We start from the raw sequence: 25242 nt of genomic DNA, 5'->3' as shown, positions 1-25242 counted from the left end.
CTGAGTGTCTAGGAGAGCTGTCACAGTTCCATCCTGCTCCGAGTGCCAAGGATATCATGCCACGGATGTCTAAATACACAAAGTACTTCCCCCATCGAAGGTGAAGTTAAATTTTCTGTAGAAAATCTTCTTCAAATCAGACCATTGTGCTGAAATTATCACAAGTGAAAACGATTCATTAATTCATTAATAATTTAATTTAAGCACTGCTTAAGTAGCATTCTGAAGCAGAAGTAAGTTTTACATTCCTGTCCCGTGAATCATCTCTTGACCCTCAAGATTTCTTTTTGAAATGCATGGGATCATGATACCCAGGTTGGGATGGGAACCACTGCAATGTATCACATTTTAGCTGAATACTGATTTTGTGTATTAAACTGTAAAGTGTCCATTTAGTGCCTTTCAAATGTAGTGAATGGAAGGTGTAGCACAAAGTCATGTACATAAATCTCGAGCACTGTACTTCAGGGAATGCATTAAAGTCATTTTTGTTTTGTTTGTCTTGAATTGCATTTGATTTGCTTGAAAAATGTTGTATAAATGAAGTTTTATTGCTTGATTGATCACCTGGGTTAGAAAATATCAAATTCACACGACTTGCAAACCACATCTGTAATCGCTGGGCTCATGAAAATGTTGGGATGTTACAACGAGCCTACAGCAGGCCAGAAAACGTTGTGAAATCCTGATCAAACAGTCCTTGAATCTACTGTTCAGGCAGGTGTGTGGGTGGGTACCTCTGTGGACAAACTGGTGCAATGATTGATGAGGAAAACATGATGATATGAGTCAGATTATCAAACAATGGCACAGATAAGAGGCTCGACGTCCGAGCCGTTCCAACAGCCTGCTGGAGAATCTGAGAGGAGCTGGAAATATCGGTACTACGGGGCCACTGTAGCTCAGGAGGGGGAGCAGGTCATCCAGTAATCAGGAGGTCGCTGGTTTGAGTCCCTGGCTACGTGTCCAAGTATCCTTGAGCAAGATACTGAACCTTGCATTGCACGGCAGCCTCTGTCATCAGTGAGTTAATGTGACAAGTGCTGCAGAGCACTTTTAGCTGCACCTTATGTTCCACTTACCTTTTCTCTTCGATACCTCAATATTTTATTTACCTCAGTATTTTATTTTATCTACCCTATTATTTTATTTTAAAACAATGTAAGCATTTTCATTTTATATGGATTTTCTATCTATAAACTGGGAAAGCACTGTGGAAATGTAAGTCCATTTACTTTTAAATTCAAACATATCTATTCAGTCTGGCTTTTATGCAATGTATTACAATATTTATGGTTATATATTTCTATATTCTTTGTACTATATTCCGTAGATTTGTGTTTACATATCACTGTTAAATAATTTACTTTTTAACAACATTTTTTTTATTGCTTGTTTTAGTCTTTTCTTGTTCTCCTATCCATTCTATTGATATGGATGTATATTAGTCTTTACAGCTGATTTTACACCATGTTTCATTCAATCACTTGAATTGATCTTTGATTTTGTCTGAAAAGTGCTGTATAAATAAAGTTTGATTGATTCATATGTTTGATCTTCTCCTCTATTATGATGACAAACTGTTTAAGATTAAAGTTTGACTGACCCTGCACTGGTGTGTGTGTGTGTGTGTGTGTGTGTGTGTGTGTGTGGGTGGTGTACGCTGATAAATGACACAGGGAGACAGAGAGGGCTCTCGCTCCCTCCCACCGCCCGTGCGCACCGACTGTGACTGCGCTCCCCCCTCTCTCTCTCTCTCCCTCTCTCCCACATTCAAACATGGCGAAACTCTTTGACATTAAACCACCACCACCACTACCACCACCATCATCATCATCACCCTCACCCTCCTCCGCTTCGCCGCCCTCCTCGCCGCTGACGCCACCCTCGTTACCTTCGCCATCACCATCACCATTATCTCCGGTACCGTGATGACCCGGGAGGATGGAGAAGTTGTCGGCGAGCCTGTCGGAGATATCTTGGAGCCCGTTGGCGCTGCCGTTGGACGCGGTGGTCAGCAAGTTCCGTCTGCCCACCCTGGTCCGCCTGGCCCACGGTAAGAGTCCACCTCCACCCGGTGCCTCGACCCTCCAGCACGGCCGCTGACAAGAAAAAAAAACTTTTAGCCACTTTTATCACGACTGTTAGCTAACTCGGACGCTCCTCCGTCGTCTCACGTCGCCAGAGTCGAGATGAACCGTGACAGGAGTGATGACAAATGTCGATAAATGTGCTTTTACAGTCAGGGAGAGAGGGAAAACTTTAACTTTCATCGAGGAAAGAGCGTTTCTGTGAGGTTTTGTGAGCAAAACGACGGTGGGATTCATGAACGAGTGCAGTAATTTAGTGAGGAATCTGTGGAGCGTTCTAACGGCGTCAAGTGCGACAGGAAAGGGCACGACTTCCGGTCAGAACTTTCAAAATAAACACTTTAACTTTGTCATGTATCTGTAAAAACCACAACCGTTTTTAAACAATAAAATAAACGAATGTAATCAGTTATCAGAGGGATCATAAAGTGATGTTGATAGCGATGATCTAATAGTAGAAAGCAAGAGTTTTAAATTAAGTTAAAGGTGCCATGTGTATCGTGAAATAATGATCTGGGTTTGAATACGACCCTCTCGCTCCTATATCTGTTGCAGCCCTAGCACTAACTTTGGAGTACAACTGGAAAATACTAGCGTTTCAATACTCATACCACCATACTATTTAGTATCCCAGAAAAGGATTTAAGGTGTGTTCAGAATTGCATACTTTCTCGTTTTGCTTTACTGCGGCTGCCCTTACAAATTACATACTGTTGCATGCAGTATACATACAATTGGGACGTACGACGTTGTCACAACAGTGCACTTTGAACCTTCACCCTCTTGCTCCCATATCCGTCGCAGCCTTAGCATGAAATTTTGTGGACAAGGAAGGAAGTACTTTCACTTAAATGTGCCTTCATCCCTTATTGTGGTGTCAGTGAGCAGTCATATGCTTGTGCTATCTCGTCTGTGTTTATATTTGCATGACACACCATGACTTTTGTGACATATCTCCCACTGAGCAGAGGACTGTGTGTCAGAATAGCCAGAAAAGCATGCTGGCTTCCATACTGCAACAGTTTGACCAAATATAATACGGCATCCTGGAGTTTTTGGCATCCTGTGTTTCTCAGTCTTAATATTGGTACATTCTCAATCTTTTTTTTCTGACATACTAAATAGCATGGTAGTATGGGTATTGGAGCGCAGGGTTGGTGCATTCCATTTGGACTCCAAAATGTCCTGCTAAGGCTGCAACAGATATAGGAGCAAGAGGGTCAAAGTTCAAGGTACATTGTGATAATGAAGTAGTACGTCCCAATCATATAATTGCAGCAGTAAAAAGCTGCAGTAATGTAATCAATGGCAATTAGACAAATTATATGTTTTTCATTCTGTTCCTTAATTTAGATAGGGAACTAATTATGCCTGTAATGTCAGTGATGATCAATACTGGCGGAGTGACATAATGTAAGACAGTGAGGTGATGTCAGTGTTCAGATGTCCTATTGATGAGGTGGACATTAAAGTGGAGCAAGACGTTGTCTCAGTGCTCTTGCTTTATACCGTCTGAAAAGTAGTTTATAGTTACCCTTTATTCACTAACAACAGGGTGATACCCAAATTTGACTTTGCAACATTCTCACACTACTGGATGATAAATTGGAACTCCATTACCCAGAACTGCAATATTACTGATGACACTTGTAGATTAGAGACTATCTCTGCTTATGAGCCTGTGTTATACTTAATGAATCACATGAATGAATCCGCTCCTGGTTACCATGTCAACACATTCAGTAAGTGACAGACAAGTGAAATTACTTTCATCAAGTACATTTTATCTATGATGAGTCAGACTCACAATCCATATAGAGTACAGAGTGTATAAATAACGTTTCTTTTAAAATATCTGAATACAAGACTGCATTTAAAGGTGCTATTTGTTAGAAAAGCTGATTATTGAGTCTCATCCTCAACTTTCTCCTGAATATAACTTATAAGCTTCATCAAATAACAGCAGCTGTTACTTGCTCAACACGTGCTTTGGACATTATTGATGTATTTGAACAAAACATTAACAAAGCCATTTGTCAATAAATGTCCAGTGTATTGACAGGTTTTAGTGACTGGGTTAGGGTTAGCTGCCTGGAAACATTTGGTGCTCTTATTTTGAAAGTACCATCTCTGTATGTCCGTTAAGACTTCGGTTAAATCGGGCCACCTTGACGCAGCTGCAGCATTTATTCTCGGAAACTGACTTTTCTAGCTCACATCAGCCCACCGACTTGCATAAGGAGGGGTCATTATGCAACATTCATGTTCGGTTTTCTCTTCATCAGTTGTTATATTTGCCGCCATCATCGTGATTGCGTGATCGAGCCGATCTGGGGTCTTTACTTTGGGAACGGTCGATGGGTGTCATGGCCAAAGTTGTTCCAGTCCAGCGAGGCCCGGAAAGCCACAAAGTGTCTGTTGTGCTGCTGAAGTGCTGCTCAATTCTTTTCATATGTAAATGCTGTAATCTGTCGGTGAATGTGGTGAATACTAACGAGCAGGAAAAACCTCCAACTTTACTTCTTGGAGAGAAGCGCGCGTCCGAGCCGTGGCACGCTCCCCGAAATTACGCACCTTACCGCTGCCGGGCGCGCGTCGTTGTGTGAAGGGACGGACGGCAGCACCCAGTGGGTGTTTATTAACCGTACTGTAGTCACCCCCACGGATGCCTGTTTGTTTGCACGGACGGCCAACACAGATGGTGGTTAGTTATTTACAACAGGGCGTGATGTCAGTCAGCGCGGTGGGGCGAGATTTTCCCTTCATTAGATATTAAAGGTGCACTGTGTGGTCTGAGGGAAGAAACTGTATTCAGATGTCTTCGCTGACTGATTTCTTGTGTGCTTAATCACACCAAATAAACAAACTTTTTGTTTTTATGACTGAATAAACTGAGTAAACAATGACTTTGTTTATATGTGGCGGACCCTGCCACCTCTCAGGCTTCAAACAGTGTTCCTTATCTTCCTCTGAGAACAGCTCCTTCATTTGGTTATGGCAAACATTGTATTATCGCCTCATTAATATTGTAAATTGAGCTTGAATGTCTACTCCAAAACCACAAAGTGCCTATTAAACGACATACAAAATCTGATTTTTTTCATCAGCATGGACAGACTGTTGTTCAGTGGTATGTGAGTGTGGGGGTGTATTTCACTGGCTTACCTGGCAGACGCTCCAGACTTAAACTCGAGATTAAATATTTGCCTTACGGATGAAGTATGGCCTTGTTTGCGAGGTAAATCAGGCGACACAAATGCATTCTCAGTCTGCGTGTCAGTGAAATGAAGTGTAAATTACTCATCACAAGAAAACAACACTTTAACACGTAATCTGGGTGGAAGTAGCCGAGGTTGTAGCCAGTAAAGGAAAGTGAAAAGTTTATCTACTCAATGTTGAAGTACCCCTTTGTCATTATTTTGTCCTTCCTGACTACATTCCTGAGGGAAATATTGGACTTTTACTTTTTAGCTGACAACTTCTCAACTAATCATTGCAGCTGTACAATATACATTACAGGCTACTATTCCTTTTCTTTGAATCTGCACCAAGACTTACTGGGCTCTGCTCCGTGCAGAGACTCATCCTCCATCTGAGTTTTGTTGAAATCCGTCTGGTAGTTTTTGTGTAATCCTGCTGACAAGGCAACCCCGACCGACAACCAGGCAACCAATCAACTAACAAACACACATACACAGCCGTCCTTCCACACACGTCACCAATGCAAACACGTCGTGTTAGCTTCCGATCAAGTGGACGTTCATCATAGCTCAGATAATAAACTTGCTGTCTGTCTGTAATGGAGACAAGTGTTCAGTTGACTTCCTTTCACTGTCTTTTTCTTTGTGACGGATTTCGTGACAGCAGGAAATCCTTCTTGATGAAAACGTTTCATATCAGGGCCTGTGAGTTATCCAGGAGCCATGCACTTTAGGAGAGATGGCAGCCGGTACAGATGGGATGAGAGGGACATGTGTCTGTTTTTTGGTGTTTTGGGCGAAAGGCTTTGACATGTTCACCGGCCAGAGCGATCTGACTCATACAGGTATCAGAAGCTGATAATTACCATGTCAGAGGGCCCCTTTATATTTCTACTGACAGTCTCTCATCATGTGTCCTGTGTGTGTGTTCAACCCATCCATCAACATGACTGTTAGTTTAAAAGGTTTAACAGCTATCCATCAGCAACAAGAGCAAAAAGAGGCGATCTGTGTGAGTTTCTGTGTGTGTGTGTGTGTGTGTGTGTGCGTGGTTGTGTGTGTGTGATGTGATTGAATTGTACCACTGTGCTATCAGCAGAAATCAATGCTGTTGTGCGACATGATGGCTTTAGTGAAAGCTGGAGAGCTCTGTGTGTGTGTGTGTGTGTGTGTGTGTGTGTGTGTGCGTGGCTGAATGTACGTGTGTGTATGTATGGGGGCTGTGTAATAGTGGGTTGCCAATTGTATAGCAGCGTCCTGATGAGGAGGTTAGGCTTAGTGAACCATCACTGATGGTGGTAATTATGGAAGCTGGATGCGTGTGTGTCAGGAGGAGTGTTGAACTGTTTTCCCTACTTACACATACTTACTGTGAGCTCTGAAATAATGAAAAAAACTGTTATCTTTTTGTTGGTAGACTATTAGTTTATTCCTAATCCATTTGTCTGTGTGTGTGTGTGTGTGTGTGTGTGTTCCAGGTGAATGTGTGGAGGGCCTGTCGGAGGAGGATGTGGTGCTGTTACACTCCTGTCGTCAGTGGACCACAGTGACTGCCCACAGCTTAGAGGAGGGACACTACGTCATTGGACCCAAGATAGACATCCCTCTGCAATACCAGGGTGAGCACGCTCGCTCACACACACATGCACGCACAAGCGCACGCACACACACACACACACACACACACACACACACACACACACACACACACACACACACACACACACACACACAGCATTTCTAGTCTTGCATGCACAAAAGGATTTAATAGTCAGTCAAAATTTCGGCCCTTTTTTGGCCCTTCAAATACCAGTTTTCCCCTAAATTTTCTTTTCCTCCAGGGGAAAATAAATCCCTTTATTTTTTTTTCTGGAGGGGGGGGGAAATTGTCTCTTCAGATTAAGATAAGATCATTTCTGGAGCTGAGATACAGTAACCTCAAGTTCAGTACTTTATTCCCATGTGAACCAAGTTCATAAGAGTTTGTCTTAGTGGAGCTCAGATAAAATGAGAAGACATTTGGAAGTGGAGCGGTCTCCTATTTTATGGTTTTCTGGTGACTCATCATGAACTTGGCAGACAACATCCCAAATCTTTCAAGTTCAGTGTAACGCAGAACCAAAACATGAACTCCCCGAAAGAAAGACGGATTAGCTCAGACCTTTCAAGTCCAAGGTAAAAGGGAACACAAGTATAAACTCCCAGAGTCATGACAGATTTCTTTCTAAAGAAAGTGAATATGTTTCCCACAATCGTCCCGACTACCATCTATGATTTAAACTGTCAGCAGTAAAATTGTATGTTTGTGTTATATATCTCAGAGTTTATGTTCATGACCTTCTTTGTGTTTCATGTTGGGCATAAGAAATACCACTGCAATTTGTCTTGTTTAGCCTTTTGTCTTGAGCCAGTCTGTTACAGACTCATGCTGTGCAGACAACATTTGTTCCAACATACAGAAAGATGAAATCCTTGGAAACATCTTAAAGTTTTCAAAGATATGGGCAATATGTCAGACTGACTTAGGAGCGTAAGACATCTCTCCCTTTGATGGAAAAATACAGACATAATGGCAATACATTGATAGTTTAACATTATTGTAAAATGAGATTAAATTGGTATTAGATTTTTACCAGCTGTGACAGCATCGATTGATGTTTTCAGTATGTGAATCTGTGTGCGAGTACACACAGCAGAATGTGTTCCTAGCGACACCTTTTGTTGTTGGGGACAAACACAGGAGCGATTTTGAGTATTTTGCCAGGTGCTTGCATGTCTCTGGACAGATTTTCATCAACGCAGTTCGCATCAGAACCCTGCAAGAAACAATCAGGGAGCTTTATAGGTGTACAGTTGAGAAAATACATTAAAAAAGGGTTGCTTGTTTTGAAAATGGGCGAGGTGTGAGCAATGCAAATGCTGTTAAGAGGCAGTTTTTCTCGCCACAATCGCCAAGTGCTCACTCATTGGGGAAATGCTGGGTTTCTCAATTAATTCATATCAGTTGATTGACTAGTAGGGAGGTGGGAAGTAGGGAAAGGTTTTGTTATAAGATTGCTTTAAAGGCTGCATGACAGGAACATTTCCTCCCAGGCTGTTCTACTTGCTATAATTCTGACCTTCAGTCACTACATCCACATCATTCACTAACAGTACAGTGAACACAGACACTATGAAAATTGTAATTTGTGTGAAACTGTGAAAAAACAAGTGATCATTTCTCCAAATAAATGTTTGCGTTTAACAGTAGTGATTCAGGCTTAAAAAAAAAACAAAAAAAAAAACAGCGACGTTACACTCACTGCAGCTCACATTCATTCATCCCACCAGCTCCTGTAGATATGACCTTCCCTGACTCCTCCTGTCCATTGACCTGTTGTCTTCCTGCTGAATGAGTCGAGTCATTATGACCTCACCGGAGCTCTATCCCCACTATCCCATTGTTCCGACTGTCTGACCAGTCACATTATTCGCTCTGTAACTGGATCCTAATGCCTCCTCTTCATTGTTTCCTTCACTGATGGACTGCTGATGTCACCTCTCTCCGCTTGCCGCCTCTCAGGCTCCTTTTCGGAAGAATGAAAGAACATTTTGGGTGGGAGGGGAGGGGATGTTGAGATCATTGTCATTTTAGACATTTCAGCTTTTCACATCGGAAGTGTGTGACCACCAATACTGGAGAAATTAACGGCCGAGTCCAAATACTAAGAGAGTAGTAATGGTCTTTGTTTCGATATGGTAGAGGGACAATTACAGTGTTTCAGTAGCAAAATTGGATCCTACATTTCTCATAATGCAAGTGCACTGACTTGACCTGAGTATCTCTTTAAGGCCCTTTTTCACCAAAATTTCCAAGAGTGGCTCAGACGTTCCTTGTACACAATGTTTCTGCCTTCCCCCCACTTCACAGGTACTGTCAAGAATAGCCGCAATGGTTATAGGTGAAAGGAAAAGCCTCGTCATTGTGCATTATAATTTAATATATTAAAACAAAAATAATGGAAATATTACGATCAAGCCACAGTAATGTTAGAAAATATGGTGGAAACTTTCTGTAGCCATTGTTGTCTCAAAGTTTACATCTACACCTCTTAAAGTCAACCACATACTGTGCAAATTAAGCATGATTTTCACCCTGATTGGGTCGCCTCCAACCAAACCAGGTCAAATTCCTGCCAGATTCGTTGTTGCTTGACATTCATGGAAGTTACAACCAGAGCTGGACATATGATCAGATTTTGAGGCCGATGCTGATACCCACAGTGTATGAAATATTATCTGATTTTTGCAATAATCCATAAAATTCTATTATTAAAATTACATCAGTGCACTGAAACAGTAAACTTCATCCAGAATCTAATAATTAAAGTACACTGCAGTAATCTTTTCAAATAATTACCTCTAAAAATAGTTTTCTATCAGATCTACAATCAGATGGAGTTCTGGCTTATCAGAAGTTTTGGTTGGCTGTCTTGCTGTTTGAGCAGTTTCGCGGTCCAGTTTTCCCCCCAGGGCTTCTGTCAAAAGATAAGTGACTGTACTTCCTTTTATAGGAAAGTAAGAATTCAAATTTTACTCTCTTATGGTCAACATTGTTGAAGATGCGGCTGTTTTCTTTTAATACATTTTAATACAGTTAACAGTGGACAAACATAACTAGGGGTTCTGATGCTAACTGGTCAGTCAGTTGATCTGTACAATGTAATCATAGATATTCTGACCTGTTCAAAAAATAGTTATTTACTTTCCTTTTTTTTGTAACATTGCCTTCTCTTGCTGATCCTTCTTTTTTTTAATCATCTGGTTGCCAGATTTTTCAAAAAGACCCACATTCTTGAGTTTAGCTCATTAGTAATGTGTGTGCCGGGACTTTTTTTTCAAATGGAAGTTACCGTTGAGAAGGAACAAAAACAGTTTCACTGGTTTAAATGGGGTTTAATAGGTCTTAGTAACAACTTTAAAAGGGCTGCCACAGGGTTCTTTCAGACTGGGAGGTTTTTCTGGCAAAATAATGCATGCGTTTACATTGCTGGGGGCAGTTCTGTTGCCAGACCCCGAAGCATTACATCAACCTAATCATCCCTGTGAGTCGTTTTAACGATTGCATTCCGGTAGACAAGAGCGAGACAGCCAACACAGCCAGTTGAGATTTATGCATACTTTTAGGGCTACCTAAATACACAAGTCTCTTTAAATATGACAGGTGAGTAGTTGTTGAATCAGAGGCCATCGCCAGTGATGAGCTAATGTCTGTGTGATGACTTCATACAGGAAGTCTAAATAAGCTTAGGAGGAGAGCAATATAGGTTTCCCCCCAGGGACGGACAACAGGAAGCTCCCTCCTTCTCATCCTCTCTCTCTCTCTCTGTCTGTTATCCTCCTCTGTCCATCAGTGAGAGGCGAGGATGAGGGCAGAAAAAGCTGAATGAATGGGTTTCAGGGAAGCCAGTGGCGCCACAGCCACAGTTGTTATGTGGAACTAGCTGCCAAAGCCCTCTGTGTGAGGATTTTAAAAGCCTCAGACTGATTCTGTTTTTATCTATCGGGGCAACATTTTCTCACACAGTAATAGTAGCTTGTTAAAGGGACAGTTCAAAAAGACACCCGCTTACCTATGGGGCAAGTTTTGGAGATGAAACCTTCTCTTGAATACAGTGGAACCAGATGGCATTCGACTTCTGGTGCTCAGTGAAATAAATGGTAACAATTTGAAAACCAAACAGTAAAGTCTCTTTCCAGAAATCATGACCTGGGGACTTAAAATCATCTACAGACGCACTAAACATTATTACACATTAAAACGACAATGGCATAAAAAAAAAAAAAAAAAAAAATCAATGTCTCTTTCCAGCAACCCTAACACTAACCCTGTCACCACACAGTAGGAAGAGTACTCATAGAGGCATGCTAACCAAGCTGACAAAGCAAGCTGACATTAAAACCCAGGATGCATCTACTCATGGTTGAGTGGCTTGCTAACTAAGTTAACTAATGTCAAATGCTTAAGGAAGCGTGCATCTGCACAAGGGTAAGAGGCTTGCTAACTAAGCTAGCAAACATTAAAGCTCAGCTGAGAATGACTAATCAAACTTAGCTAGCTAATGGTTTCATATAAATTACTGTTAAATTATTAGATAAATAAGCAATACAGAAGTCAAGCATGGTAAAAACGGGGTCTCTTCTCGCGGGTTGTGTTGAAAAGTAGCATTTGCTGGCAATGTTTGGCCGGTGGAGGCTCCTTATCCTGGGGGCTCCGATTGAATTGGAAGGTGGGGGGAGCAGGAGAAAGAGGGGGTGAGAAAGGGAGGGAGGTTCTGGCGAGAGGATGGTGGAGTTTGGTATTCTGCTCTGCCTCTCAGACACAAAAACTTTCTCCTCTCTCTTTCCTTCACACACACAAACACTTTGACTCTGAGAAAGAGAAGGGGGTCCTTGGAGGGTTGTTGTAGTTAATTCCAATTCAGTACTGTAATCAAGAATAAAGGGTGGTTTGATTTTAACAAGGCTGATTTGGAGCCTCTTGGAGTGGTTCAGCATCAAATGTGGCACGGACCGAAAACACTTACAGTTTTAAGAACAGAGAGCACAAACACAGCTACTGGAGCGAATGTGAAAGACTTACAGATCATCAGACGGAGGAGGGGATGAGCAAGAGTAAGAAAGGGTGAAAGAGAGAGAGAGTGTGTGTGTGTGAGTGTGTATATGTGTGCGTGAGTGTGTATGTGAGAGTGTCTCCATGGTGATGTGTCTCTGCTCTGCGTGAGAATGGGGGTCCTTTATTGGTTGCCATGCCAACCCCGCCGGCTGTTGATTGGCCGGGAGCTGGTGCCAGGTCATAGGTCATGGAGGTGTCTTTGTATTCTTCTCATCCACATAGTGTCTCCTGCAGATGTGTGTGTGTGTGTGTGTGTGTGTGTGTGTGTGTGTGTGTGTGTGTGTGTGTGTGTGTGTGTGTGTGTGTGTGTGTGTGATTTCAGTAAGACTGCGGGGAGTCCGGAAAAAAAGCAAAATGCAGAACAAAAACAACTTTTGACCTTTTTTCCTCCCTTTCCTTGCTTTCCTCCTCTACCCTTTCCTCCCTCCTTCTCTTTCCTCCTCTTCCCTTGCCTACCTTCTTTCCTTCCTCCTCATTTGCCCACATTTTCCTCCCCTCTGGGCTTCCTCCACCTTATTCTTCCATCTTGCTTTCCTTCTCTTCCTTTTTACAAGTTTCTTCCTCCTTCCATCTTTGTACCTCCTTTTTTAAACCTCCTTCACCCGCCTCTTCTCTCTCCTCTGTCCTGCTTCCATTTTCTCTGCAGGGAAGTTCAAGTTGTTGGATGAAGACCGAGACGTCAGGGATCCGGTCCAGTATTTTTCCAGTGTTGAGGAAGTTGCTGGAGTCTTCCCTGACAGGGTCTTTGTCATGGAGACGATCACATTTAGCGTCAAGGTTTGTTTTTCTTACAGACTCACACATGGTTCTTTACCCCATCTCCTTATTTAGTAGTACTTTTGTGCACTGCGTTGCATTTTGTTTGCTTTTGCCAGATAATGTTTAAGCTCTTCTCATGCAATATCATGTCCACATGCCCATACGTGTGCTTAATGCAGGTGGTTTCAGGCGAGTTCAGCGAGGACAGCGAGCCCTACAGCTTCACTCTGCAGGCTGGAGACGAGCTGTCACTCATGGGGAAGGCGGAGCTTCTCTGCGCCACGCCCTCGAAGGAAAAGACGGGACTTAGCGCGCTCCTGAGACGCCTGGGCAAGACTCCTAGAAGTAAATAAGACCAAACTGTTGAGTTGCTGAGTCATATTTCAGTCGTTGTTCAGGCACATGAAAGGAAGGGAAAAGTGAATCACTGAAATCTTTGTCCCAACTGTATGGGGTGAGACGTTTATTCCCCCTTGTGATCTGATTGGCTTGTTTCAAAGATTGAAAGGGGTAGAGTGATCTTTGCAGCTGTTTGAATGCATTTTCTTCTAGCAGCATTTATGTACATAGTGATCACATTTAGTTTCATTGTTTCCTGTTTCAGTCCCTATGGACTTGCAGTTTATTCAACTTTGACCATGCAGCTGTGACCTGCCAGCGATGCACTGTATTTGGAAATAAAGTCAACCATGCTCAGTACATCGCACTGCCAAACTGTAAATTACAAACTCCGCTTAAGATATGTTTATAACCCCAACCAGAACTATGACATCAAGTCATTTTTCAGGGTTAAAGAAAAAAGAGCAGTTTCCTGGCTCCAGGCTCCCACTATAAAACTTTAATCCTGATCTTTAACTTGCTCAAAGACAAAAGCAACAAAAGCTCCTTATGAGAGGCAAATCAGCACTTGTTCCCAATGTGTGAACAATTCAGAGACGCAGCCCAGGAGCTTGTCTCCCAGATATCCAAAAGAGCATGCTATAAACTTGGTCATGTAATGGAACGGGTTGGGGTAGGGGACAGCAACATGCTAATGAGAGCAGACAGTCTGTTAGTATCTGTCATTATATATTGGCATCACAAATATATTTGTTTGCCTCCAATTATTGCACCCGTATTCTTTTCTTTTCCTTCATTGTATTTTCACTGCAAATCAGAGCACAAACAACTTGGACAGATCATTTGTATAGTGTACGATCTACAATGTCTTTAATGCAAGGGTCGCCAGCACGTTGCATGTGAGTTGCCCACCAGGCACCTTAAATCTAGACTGTCTCCAAATACATCTAATCGATTAAGTGTGTAACAGTTTTCCCACACATATATTTTTTGTTTAGTGCTCTCTGACCTAATCCACCTTTGTCTTCCTCCTCAGGTAAAACTCCCTGTCTGGTCTGTATGAACCATCGCACCAATCAGAGCGTCAGCCTGCCCTTCGGCTGCCGTGGACGCTTTTGCACACGCTCCCCGCTGGAGCAAGGCATGCTGGGGGGGGAGCACACGGTACGCAGCATCATCGAGAGGGTTCGCCTCCCCGTCAATGTGTCTGTGCCTTCACGACCACCACGGAACCCCTATGACCGCCACGCGGTCCGGGAGGGCCACCGGTACAAGCTGCTCAACATCGTCAGCAAGACGGTGGTGCTCTGCATGGTTCTTCGCCGACAGGAAGTCTCCCCCTCCCACTTCCTGCTGCTGCGCTGCATGCCCCGGTTCAACGTGGCCGAGGCCTCCGTCCACACAGCAGCGCTAGAGAGCCTCCTGTTGCGACACTCGTTTGATCCAGATGCCTACTCTCGGGCTGTTAGAGAGACCCGGCCAGAGCTGGAGTGTATGACGGAGGAGTGTGTGAGCCCGCGGCGCTCTCGAATGTGTGTGTCGGGCCAGGACTCCTTGGCACCGGCGCTACAGCGCCTCTCCATGTGCGGGTATGGGGGTGGGGTTTCGGACAGCCTATCACAGCGCTGCAGGGACTCTATTGGAGAGCGGCTGGGGGAGGGGCCAGGTGAGGAGCGGGAGTATGTGACTCCTGAGTGGACTGAGGCTGAAATGAGGACCAGTGAGGAAATCCCTTATGAGGAACTTTGGACCAATCAGAATGCAGAAGGCTTGGGGAAGGAGCCAAACCTCATCTCCTTCCATTCGTCTTCCTCTTTGGACGGTTCTCTTGGCACCGTGGTGACAAGAGTGTCGACCCCGCCACCTGTACCTCCAAAATCTGATGCTGTGAGTTTCAGTCTTCACCTCCCGTCCTTCTCTTCATCCCTCCATCTCTCATCCTGCATTTCTGTCCACAGCAGCATCCGGTTGTTAAAAGTCAGGATGCCTGGCCTTGAATTATTCATACATCACAGCTTTTAAACCTCACTGACGCACACACACAAACACCCACTGACTTCCTGGAAAGGCTGCCATACACTCACAGCACATGAATACATGCGTCAGCATCGCCAAGAAGGCAGGTACACGTGTGCTGTATCCTGGAATACATTAAACACAAGAGTTAAATAAAAAGCTGGGAGTCAGTTCATTCCAGTAATGTAGTATAATACTGATGGTCACTTTAGTCTTCAGAACAACCAAATTATTATGGATTTCATGACATAAAGTGGCCACAAAGTGACAGTCAAATCAAATCTGATGATTAGAAAAAAACATAAAAGCTATCGTACTTCACTGTTATGCATTCTACGTCTAGCAGTATTTCTGTACATAGTGAAAACATTTATTTTCATCGTTTCCTGTTTCCAGCCACAAAGTGACAGTGACCTGTAAAAGAGGTTATCCACTTCCCAAAAGATTACTTGTCAGTCAAACAGAGCGGACAGTGTATTTTTGTTTCTGGATTTCGGACACGTTTTTTTGCCTGCCCTTTTTTCTCGACCATTTTGGTTCTTGCCTCTAGTGCAAGCTTGTGTTTTCAAGTGGAGTAATGCAACTTATTTTGCATTGGTGCTGTGTAATATATCAAAATGTTATCCCTAATCTTATATGAGACCGTATATTGTCCAAGATTTTAGATATTGTTATACAGCCAAAATTTTGTCTTTTTCTTGCGTTTAAAGCTGCATTACAGTAAGATGATGTTATTTTCGGATCTTATCTGCCTGTTGCTCTAATCCTTGCCAAAATATTGTGATATTTGATTTTGTTGGCCTAGCATTTATGAAGTGCTACTGAGGAGATGTTATCAAAAGGCCTTATTGCCTGTAGAAGGTCTTTAGTCACAAAATCTATATTTATTTTAAATTAATTCTTTATACAGAACAGGTGGAATCTTGAAATACCTTTTTTTTTTTTTTCTTAGATGTATTTGATTAAATTTCTTTATTCAGATATATGAAACAGTGAAAAGTGGGAAATTTGCTTTACAAATGGGTCTAACAACTAACATGCCGTATATATTTTAAGCATTACGGTACCTTGGTAGCAGTTTTGTGCACCTCATAATTACACCAAAGTAAAATAGCAATTATTCTGTTTATATTCAACAACTAAAGCTCCCATAATGCTAGTGGAACAGTGATTAGCAGGGGGGACTCTGCCTTTTTCTCACAGAGGTAAGGCACTTGATCTTAAAGGGTAACTCCACCAATTTTACAGATTAAAGTGTGTCTTCAGGTCTTGGGGAGTACTGCTGAAGACTAAGCCACAAGTGATGTAACTCAATGGCTTAGTTGCATTGTGGGAAATTGTAGGTCCCAGGTTTCAAAAAAGGAGGAGAATGAGAGGAATGAAAGCCCAACATTGTTACAAGAGTGTAATGCAGACCAGTGGACCGCTTTTCAAAAATTAGTGTGTTCATTACCCACAATGCATGTTAACAATGGAGTGACATAACAGGGGGCAATTTGTCAGATTACAAGCAGCTTCTTCTGGACACTTCGCATATGCAATCGTAGTCCCTGAGACATGTAAACTTGAATGTGTAAATTTGGCTACCCTTTAATCTAGAATACTTGAATAAGTAGTATTTGAAATTTTTGGTGTCCAAACTCCTCTTCCTCTTCTGACGAGGAACATGACGAGGAAACAGAAAATGCATCTTCCTGTTCATTTCCACAACATACTATATCAATCAGAGAGTAAGAAAGCACAGGCTTCCATGAACAACATGAGGCAGAACATCACTGTGTAACATCTCTTGATAGAAAGAGACACCTCTCTTATTTAGAATATCTCTGAAGGTTGTGAATATTAATGTCATGTGTAATACATGATGTGTCACTCAATTTCTTTTTCAGATTTTTGTGGCTGCTCTCAAACTTTTTGTATTCTTTTTTTGTGTGATGCTTCTCACGTTACTTGCATACGTAAATACGTCTCAAAAAGAAATAGTTTTTGAACCAGATAGTGGTGTGATGGTTCAAACAAGGTTGTTCTCGTAGCTGAGCTGCTCTTATTTTGGAGCCATTAGGTTGCTCACCAACATTGGTGTTCATATGTTAGTGTATATGGCCTGTCTGCGTTTGTGAGGGGAAAATTATCATGCTTGTTTTGCTCAATTAACTTTTTTCTTTCAAAGTGAAGGCAGCTAGCAGCAGTACACAGAGGGTGTGTGGGTGTTGATGTCTGCTATGCAGCTGGATTATACCCTGTCGCACACCGCGTTCTTCATTCCCTGATATTTAGCCTGCCAAGACTGTGTGTGCGTGTGTGTGTGCACTCGTGTGTGTGAAGAGCTTGCTGCTGTGTGTGAGGGAGTTCGTTTGAGGTGTAAAGGTCACCAAGTTTGACATTTACCAAGCAGAACATTGAGACAAGCCAGCGGACACGCACACTCACTCACTCACACACACACACACACACACACACACGCTCGCATACACACGCTCGCACACATATGCACAAAATCCCTCCACGAAGCCTCCTGAGAAGTCAAGTTTCAGGAGTTAACTTTTTTACTGTGTCTCATGTTTCTGTGCGGTGTTTGTGTGTTTTTGTGTGTAGGTGAGAGAGGAGTGTCGTTACTTGATCGCCCCTCCAGTTCCCCCCCGCTGCTCTAAAGGAGGCTCCATCTCCAGTCCGGCCCCCAGCCCTCCCGTCCCACCTCGCTTCCCCAAAGCCTCCACCTCCCCGAGACCCAACCTCTCCTTCTACTCCTCTGGACTTCAGGACAGGTAGAGTGTGAAAACATGCAACAAATCATATCACATTTAATTAGAATCATCGTAGAGCTGCAACTATTAATCCGATAGCTGTCAACTATCAAATGAATCACCAGCTATTCTGATGATTAATGAATCAGTTGGAGTGATGATTTAAGAAAAAAAATACAAATGTGTCTGATTCCTGCTTCTTAAATGTGAATCTTTTCTGTTTTCTTACTCTATGACAGCAAACTGAATATCTTTGGGTTGTGGGCGTCATCTTGGGCTTTTGGAAAGACGAATTGACATTTTTGACATTTTCTTGACCAAACAGCTAATTTGAGAAAAGAATCGATGGATGAATCAGCAATGAAAATAATCATTAGTTGCAGCCCTAAATCATAAGTATAATTACTGAGAGGACTGATACTGTTTTACTTTGGATGGGCTTCATCGCACAAACAAGCCCACAAACATCGCACAAGAGGCCAACACTCTTCCAGCTCAAACTGAGTTAATGTACGCTGTGTTTACAAATCAGAGGTTGCCACAAAATATCATAATTTCTGCTCTTTAAAAAGCCTTTTACACAGTGACCAGATTAACCAAAATATTGGAAAAGTCTCACCAAAAGCTCCATGTAGCAGCTGTTCTATAGCGTTCGATTTAAACACGGGATCTTCAACAGTAGATGGATGTTGAAACTTTTTTTTTTTTTTTTTTAGCACTTCAATATTTTAAACCTCAGCTGTTAAGCCGACACAAACAACAAAGTCCTTGAAGTGCTAAAAAAAGTGGAAATATTGAGATTTACAATTCTGTGGCAACTGGGCAAACTCCATCTGCTGATGATCATGTGATATGATCAAAGCTTCAGAGCAGCTAATTGAGGGAGCTTGTGGTGAGATTGTTTAATCGACTATGAGATTGAATTCAAGTACATTTTAAGGTGCAACAAGGAACTCCTTTTTTTTGTTGATTCTGCACCCTTCGGACAGAAGATGATGAGGGTGAAACAAAGTCAACTTTGTTCTCGTTTGACTACAGACTACAGAGCATCTTCTTTCCTCTGGCTGTCCGAGCCCTAAATTCATCCTCAGCACTCCACCGTAAAAATATCTTTTTATTTTATGACCTATTCAATCTGGATAAGTAGGAAATAAACAAAGTAGTGACTGGCATTAAAAATAAATAGAGAGATAGATTGTATAGAGGCATCAGTTTTAATTTGGGACTGTTTCATGAACAGTTTAAAGTTCCTCGAAGCCCGTTTAAATACTGGGAAATAAAAATTAATAAAAAAAATAATAAGTTTTGAACTAATACTGAAAAAACTTCAGCCCAGCTGTAACCTACAGGTCTGGATAACTTCTGACCCTCAATATATGGGAATATCTTAACTATACCCCAATAAAAAGTGTATGGTTTTAGTTTTTCATATTTAATTTTTTGGTGCTTTGAGTCATGTTGACTGATACTAGAAGCTCATGCCTCTTTCTCCTGTTCTGCTCCAGCTGCTCGCCCTCTCCGGATGCTTCCCTCTACTGTTACCCCTGCTCGTGGGCGGACTGCCCCGCTCCTAACCCTGCCAGTCCTGAGCCGGTCTCTGCCCTCCCTGTAGACATCACAGCCAATCCTCAGCCAGCACAGGCCACCTGGGCCGAGCCGTGGGTAGATTCCTTCACCTCCTCTGGACCGCGACTAAGGCCGCCACCTCCACAGAGTCGATTTGCTCCCTTCGGTGCGTTGAACCCCTTCAACCGCCAGTCCCCCTGCCCCTCGCCTGAGCCTGCAGGCAATCCCACAACAGATTCCTCCAGAGGTGCCGAGGGTGGCGGGACGTCCACAGGGGTCACTGAAGGGCTGTCCACGACCCCTGACCCTACCTGGCGGCCCCCTGCTGATCTGTCGGTGCTGTCGCTGGAGGAAGTGTCGGCCTGTCTGCGGTTCATCGGCCTATCAGAGGCCGCGGTGGCCGTGTTCCAGAGGGAGCGAATCGACGGCAGTCTCCTGGTGCAGCTGACTGACGATATCCTGTCACATGACTTCCACCTGAGCCGACTCCATGTCACCAAGATCACACAGTTCATACAGGGCTGGAGGCCCAAGATCTAATACATACACACACACACACACACACACACACACACACACACACACACACTCACACACACTGTCCTGATAATGTGCCTGTTGGCTACTGAGCCGTCCTGAATGTGCCTTCCACTGTGACCGACTGGCTGCTGAGCCACGACTGACTAGCGTTGAGATTATGCTAAAGGAAACGACGCCACCCTGTGGTCAAACTGTAGGACTGACACTTGACTGGCTCTCACGCCAGACTAACTGTGTACTTCCTGTCTGAATCACAGACTGGGACTAGTTTACTAACAAATGACTACAACAGAGGGCCACATGATGAGAGCGCCCCACTTCAATTTGTATCTGGGCAGTTTTTCGACCACATTCTTCATTCTCCGAGACAGCGAAAAGGTTTTGAGCTCTACGTGGATCTGTGCAACCCTCACACAAAATCTGATGTGAGGGGAGAAAAATTCTTTCATTCTCTAGAAACAATATTTTAACTAATGGAGAATATTGCATCAGAGAAAAAATGTTCAAACAACAGTGAAGGTTTCATGTAAGTTGTTTTTTTCATTATGAGGGGCATTTACAGCCTCTGTTGGTGACATGTGATGACACAGATGTAACATTGAATCTGTTCCTACCTGAATGTCCTTCATCCGTCTCATCGAGCCTCAGCAGCCTGCAATTGGCTCAATTGACAAAGTGGTTCTGAGGAGCCAATAAAGAGTTAGTTGTTTAAAGTGTAACATAAAAAAAAAGGAATTTAAGAAAGTATGAGTTAGAAGCACCCAATGAGGTACTGATTGAGTGTGTGGTACCGATCAATGATTCACTGAACTATGAACCTGAACTTCAATATACAGTTGTTTTTTACATGCCCTTTAAACAATTTTACATTCCTCTGTGACACAATATGTCTGTCCGCCTGTCGTCAGATATACAGATGTGTTGCCATCTTTAATAGAAGTTACAACTTCCCCAGATATTATTTTGGGGATGTTTTATTTTGATTATTTGCTTTCACTACAAATCACGAGACACAAAAACACACTGAAGACTGCCTGGAAGTAATAGGTCTGGAAAAAAAAGAAAAACAAATGCAGGAAAGAAATGTGAGAAGGTACAAAGCCCAATAATAGATAATACAATTATAAACTTTTAGTAGGTAATGATCAATTTTTCTAGCAACATCTCTCATTTAAACTTTCTGAAATAAGCTGAGGGAATTCGATGGTCATTTTTCATCAGTTTCCTAAATTTCCTGCACTTAACTCTTACTCGACTGATTGAAAGCTTGAGAAAACAATAATGAGTAACAGCCCGACATTTAAATAAATTGCTGTATCCTCTACCTGACATAATCAAAATAGGTGCATGGAACATGAGAAAATCTAATAATTATTCTACTACTTTGATCTATGGTGACACACAAAAAACTAAAAACACCTTAAAAAAATAAGACAAGTCTGAGTCTGAAATCAGAAAACCTGATGATAAAAATGTTAACTAACCAGGAACTTCAGCCTCAGCTACAAGAATCAAGATCATCCATGTCGGCCAGACAACTGTGAAAATGCAAATTTATGTTGTTGTAAACGTCAAAGTAATCCTGTGTGTTAGTTCTTGTGATTCTCTTGTTGCCATTCGAGCCTTTGTTCTCTCGTATTGTCTGAGATCAATTTTTCTTTAAATTCCGTAACATTCCCGCAGCTTGACAAGGCTGCAGACGGGTCAGAGGCTGCTCGCTGACGCTGATGACAGAAACTCCATACATCCTCTCTCTCTCTCTTTCGCTTTCTCTCTCTCTCTCTCATGTGATCATGTTACTGCAAGGCCACTGTAAGAAGAGCGATGAAGAAATAAATAAGAGAATACGAAATAAATAGAAAACGTAATGACCTCTGGAAAGCGAGTTATCCTCCTGTGTTTCATCCACATAGATGTTACATAGACGTGTGCATAGAAGTTGGTCAAATAAAACAGCCGTCAGAGGCAGTGACAGATCGACAGGCTGTTTGGACACAGCAGTGTAAGGTAAAAATAGACTGTCTTGCTGGCAGTTATTTTGGCCCACGTCCACTGCAACTTCCTTGAGGTATTCAGCAGTTTCTCTCCTCTTCAGGCTTCACAACCGAGGCCTGGAGTTAACAGGCACAACAGTTTAATCCCCCTCCCGTTCCCTTGGGAGGATCAAAACCACAGAAGATTACAGCAGGAAAACAACACTATCTTTCTTCAGCAGCGAAGAAATGCCACACGTAGAACATACCCAGAGGGTCCACAAGCTGCTGCACCAGACCCATCTCCATGGCTTTATCTGCCCTGAAGTTCCTGCCTGTCAGCACCATGTCAGACGCTCCGCGGAGACCCACCTACACACACACACACACACACACACACACACACACACACACACACACACACACCAAATGGGCATGACACGAGCCGGTTGCTGATATTATGAGCAGATATCCCCTAAAGTGAGCCTCTTGACCTTAATACACTCCAGTGGAACTCAGTAGCCACCAGCGCAAGACTGTGACAGTGCTTTCAAGACATTAAGTGAATAACTGATTAATATGGGAGTGTGTATGCAGACTGTTTGAGGCGGTCTCTGAGTGGCGCGGGCAGATAGGGATCTGGAGCCTTCTCAGTCTATTCTGACCTTCCCCAGGGGAGATGGGTGACCTCCTCACTGCTCTCACAAGATTAAGTCACGCTGAGAGTAAAGACGTAAGGGGGACAGACATAATACTTTAAACTGACAGTTCAACCCAAAATCAAAAAAACATGTTTTTCCTCATACCTGTAGTGCTACTTGTCCATGTAGTTTCTTTAGGCGTAAGCTTTGGAGAAGTTTCTCAAATACAATGGAACTAGATGGCTTGTGGGGCACAAACCCGCCAAGAAGACTGACCAATCGAAAGAAATGTGGCAAAAGTGATCCTGTTTAGCCAAAGCTGGCAGATTTGACACCGGGCGATCTCCTTCAAATTCAATGATAGCTAATGTTTAAACGTTATACGTCAGGTAATTAGATAGTGTTTTGCCATCTTTAGCTGACCTAAATCCGTCTCATTATATACATCGTGATGTGTCCATGAAGATCATCAGCAAAATGTGATTTTACATTGAAAAGTTACCTTCGAAAAAAAACGGGTCAAATTAAATCAAAATCAAATAAATTCCATGGATGTAGCCTAAAATCATAATCACATTGCCTCAGTGGGCTTTACAGTCTGAACAGTGAGCGAAATTGTCCTTAGACCCTTGATTCGAATGAGGAAAAACCACAGGAAGAGCCACGGAGGAGGGATCCCTCTCCCAGGATGGACAGACATGCAATATATATGTCGAATGTACAGAAAAGAACAACAAAAACACAGTTTACAAAAATCATGGACTGATACAATGGAATTATATAAAATAGATGTGAAACGTTTGGATCCAGGGGACGACATCGCTAAGTGGTGCCCGAGCCACACAAACTCGACTCTGACATGGTGACCTGGAAGAGGACTGGCCACACAAGATAATGAGCAACAAAAAACCCGTAATCGGAATGAAAAAAGTGATACAGTTTTATAGAAGTACAGATACGGGGGATCGTTAAAGAGGGTATGTTGACCCAGATCCATCAAAAGTATCAATAACTGCCAGAAAAGCTTTACTTGGGGGGGATCAGAAGGCTTAGCTCCTAGGGGTCTTTGGTGGTGGTGTTGATGTTCAGCTGATGGTCAGGCCTAATTCACTCTCAAAATATGTTTATGGTTGTGACTCGTGTGACTGTCTTCAGTTTGCTGGAAAGTTTAAAATGTCAAAATGCACCATACTTAACGTTTTACCTCTGGTTCAAACAACATACAAATGTAGGAGCGACCACACGTAAGTACGGAAAACACTTGTTTAAACTGCAGCAAGCCTACTTGATATCTGCTCCGGTGATGGAGCAGCCAGGCTTGCCGGAGATGAAGACAGTGCATCACAGCTCCGTTCGACCAGATCTCTCCCATCGCCTCCATCGGCTCAGACTTCATCTGCGCCGTCGGTGTGTTCACCAGCAAACGCACACACACTGATTAGTCATGTCACATCTGTCAGCGAGAGACAGAGACAGGCAGTCAGGACTGTCACAAACATAATCTCTCTGTCTCCCTGACATGCATGTACTGTCTCACACTCTCTTCCATAAACACACACCCACACACACACCTTGGCTGTTGGATCATTGAGTCGTATATCTGCCACATCATCCTTGAGCTGGTAGCTGACGTGTGTTGGAGCTTGATGGAGAGAAGAGTACAAAAGATGAGAGGCCGTCAGGCAGTGGGCTACCAGTATTGTATAATGCTAAGTTGTAGTATTGTTAGCATATATTGCACAAATATACATGAATGGTGTCCTTGCTCAAGGGTGTATAGGGCACTGTGAGGGCGAGGGAACCAGCCTGTCACCAACTGACTGAACATTTGAATAACATTTAACATTAACATTTAACATTGAATGTTTTTTTTAACTAAACATCCTTCATGCTCTGATGACCTTATGTCAAATTAAAAAAAAAAGAAAGAAAGTGAACCGCAAAGGGCCAGTGTCGATTACACAGTGGCGGTTGTCAAAATATTGTTTTGGAGACAAGATGGATGTGCAGTTTGTACTCTGTACTTTGTTTCTAAGAAAATCTTTTAAGTACTTTTAAATTTATCATCAAACTATCAAGGATACACACAGTGTGTCTTGATGTGTCCACAGTGTATGTAAACATAACTTTAGAGAGTTTGCAGGAAAACTCCATTGGGAACATTTAAATCAGTTTGTTAGTGATACTGACAATGCAAATAAAGGATAATTTGAGCTAACATCCGAATTGAATAACTATTACAGGATTGAAACTTCCACATCATAGGAAGTCACTCACATTATAACACAGCTATACTTCTACTGAAATGGCTTGATATTTTGGTCAACCATCAGTCTGGCCCAGTTAATGAGAGTATATGAGATGGTGCTATTGTCACCCAGCTGTTATTTACCTGTCAATAATGGAGAAAAGTGTATTCAACGCACCTATCACAGGTTCTGTGCACATAACATATTCTGACCGTTGGAGGCGCTAGAGCAGAGCCAACAGTGTAGCGTTGCAAACAGGATAAGGACCTCAAAACACACTGAAAGATTGCCCTGGACTAAAATGTTATTGTATTCAAATAATTATCTTTAATTTGTAAAATATGAATATTTTATCATGTTGGTGTTACAATTCATCATCATAATACCTCGCAGACATAAGTAGGTAAGTGACTACGCAATGGTAACCCGTGTGTTTTATGCAGGCATTATGTCAGACAGCTGTACCGGTA

At 42.6% G+C, this 25242-nt stretch overlaps 2 protein-coding genes across 7 annotated transcripts; one reads left to right on the top strand and one right to left on the bottom strand.

The window, feature by feature from the left end:
* The first annotated feature begins 1683 nt into the window (after window positions 1-1683).
* On the top strand, window positions 1684-20813 carry gareml (GRB2 associated, regulator of MAPK1-like). The gene is made up of 7 exons (XM_037086400.1): window positions 1684-2056; window positions 6769-6909; window positions 12592-12722; window positions 12884-13049; window positions 14080-14930; window positions 17655-17824; window positions 19309-20813. Exons 1-7 carry the CDS (start codon window positions 1945-1947, stop codon window positions 19907-19909), a joined length of 2172 nt encoding a protein of 723 aa, XP_036942295.1. The 5' UTR covers window positions 1684-1944; the 3' UTR covers window positions 19910-20813.
* Window positions 19776-25203, bottom strand: hadhaa (hydroxyacyl-CoA dehydrogenase trifunctional multienzyme complex subunit alpha a). Of its 6 annotated transcripts, XR_005072503.1 has the most exons (6): window positions 24916-25180; window positions 24095-24165; window positions 23809-23976; window positions 22152-22254; window positions 20524-22062; window positions 19776-19905 (listed from the first exon to the last, which is right to left on the bottom strand). XR_005072503.1 is itself a non-coding variant. In XM_037086404.1 (5 exons), the coding sequence occupies exons 1-5, from the start codon at window positions 24969-24971 to the stop codon at window positions 21706-21708; spliced, it is 321 nt and encodes a 106-aa protein (XP_036942299.1). In that variant the 5' UTR covers window positions 24972-25023; the 3' UTR covers window positions 21587-21705. The 6 variants fall into 6 exon arrangements, 3 of the variants coding, with proteins under 3 accessions (XP_036942299.1, XP_036942298.1, XP_036942297.1); XM_037086404.1 differs by lacking the exon at window positions 19776-19905 and having other exon boundaries at window positions 21587-21719; window positions 23809-23919; window positions 24950-25023; XM_037086403.1 differs by lacking the exon at window positions 19776-19905 and having other exon boundaries at window positions 21882-22020; window positions 23809-23919; window positions 24950-25023.
* Window positions 25204-25242: the final 39 nt, after the last annotated feature.

The sequence above is a fragment of the Acanthopagrus latus genome, chromosome 22, assembly GCF_904848185.1.
Source record: "Acanthopagrus latus isolate v.2019 chromosome 22, fAcaLat1.1, whole genome shotgun sequence".
NCBI lineage: Eukaryota > Metazoa > Chordata > Actinopteri > Spariformes > Sparidae > Acanthopagrus > Acanthopagrus latus.
This window is presented reverse-complemented; position numbering and strand designations above follow the sequence as displayed.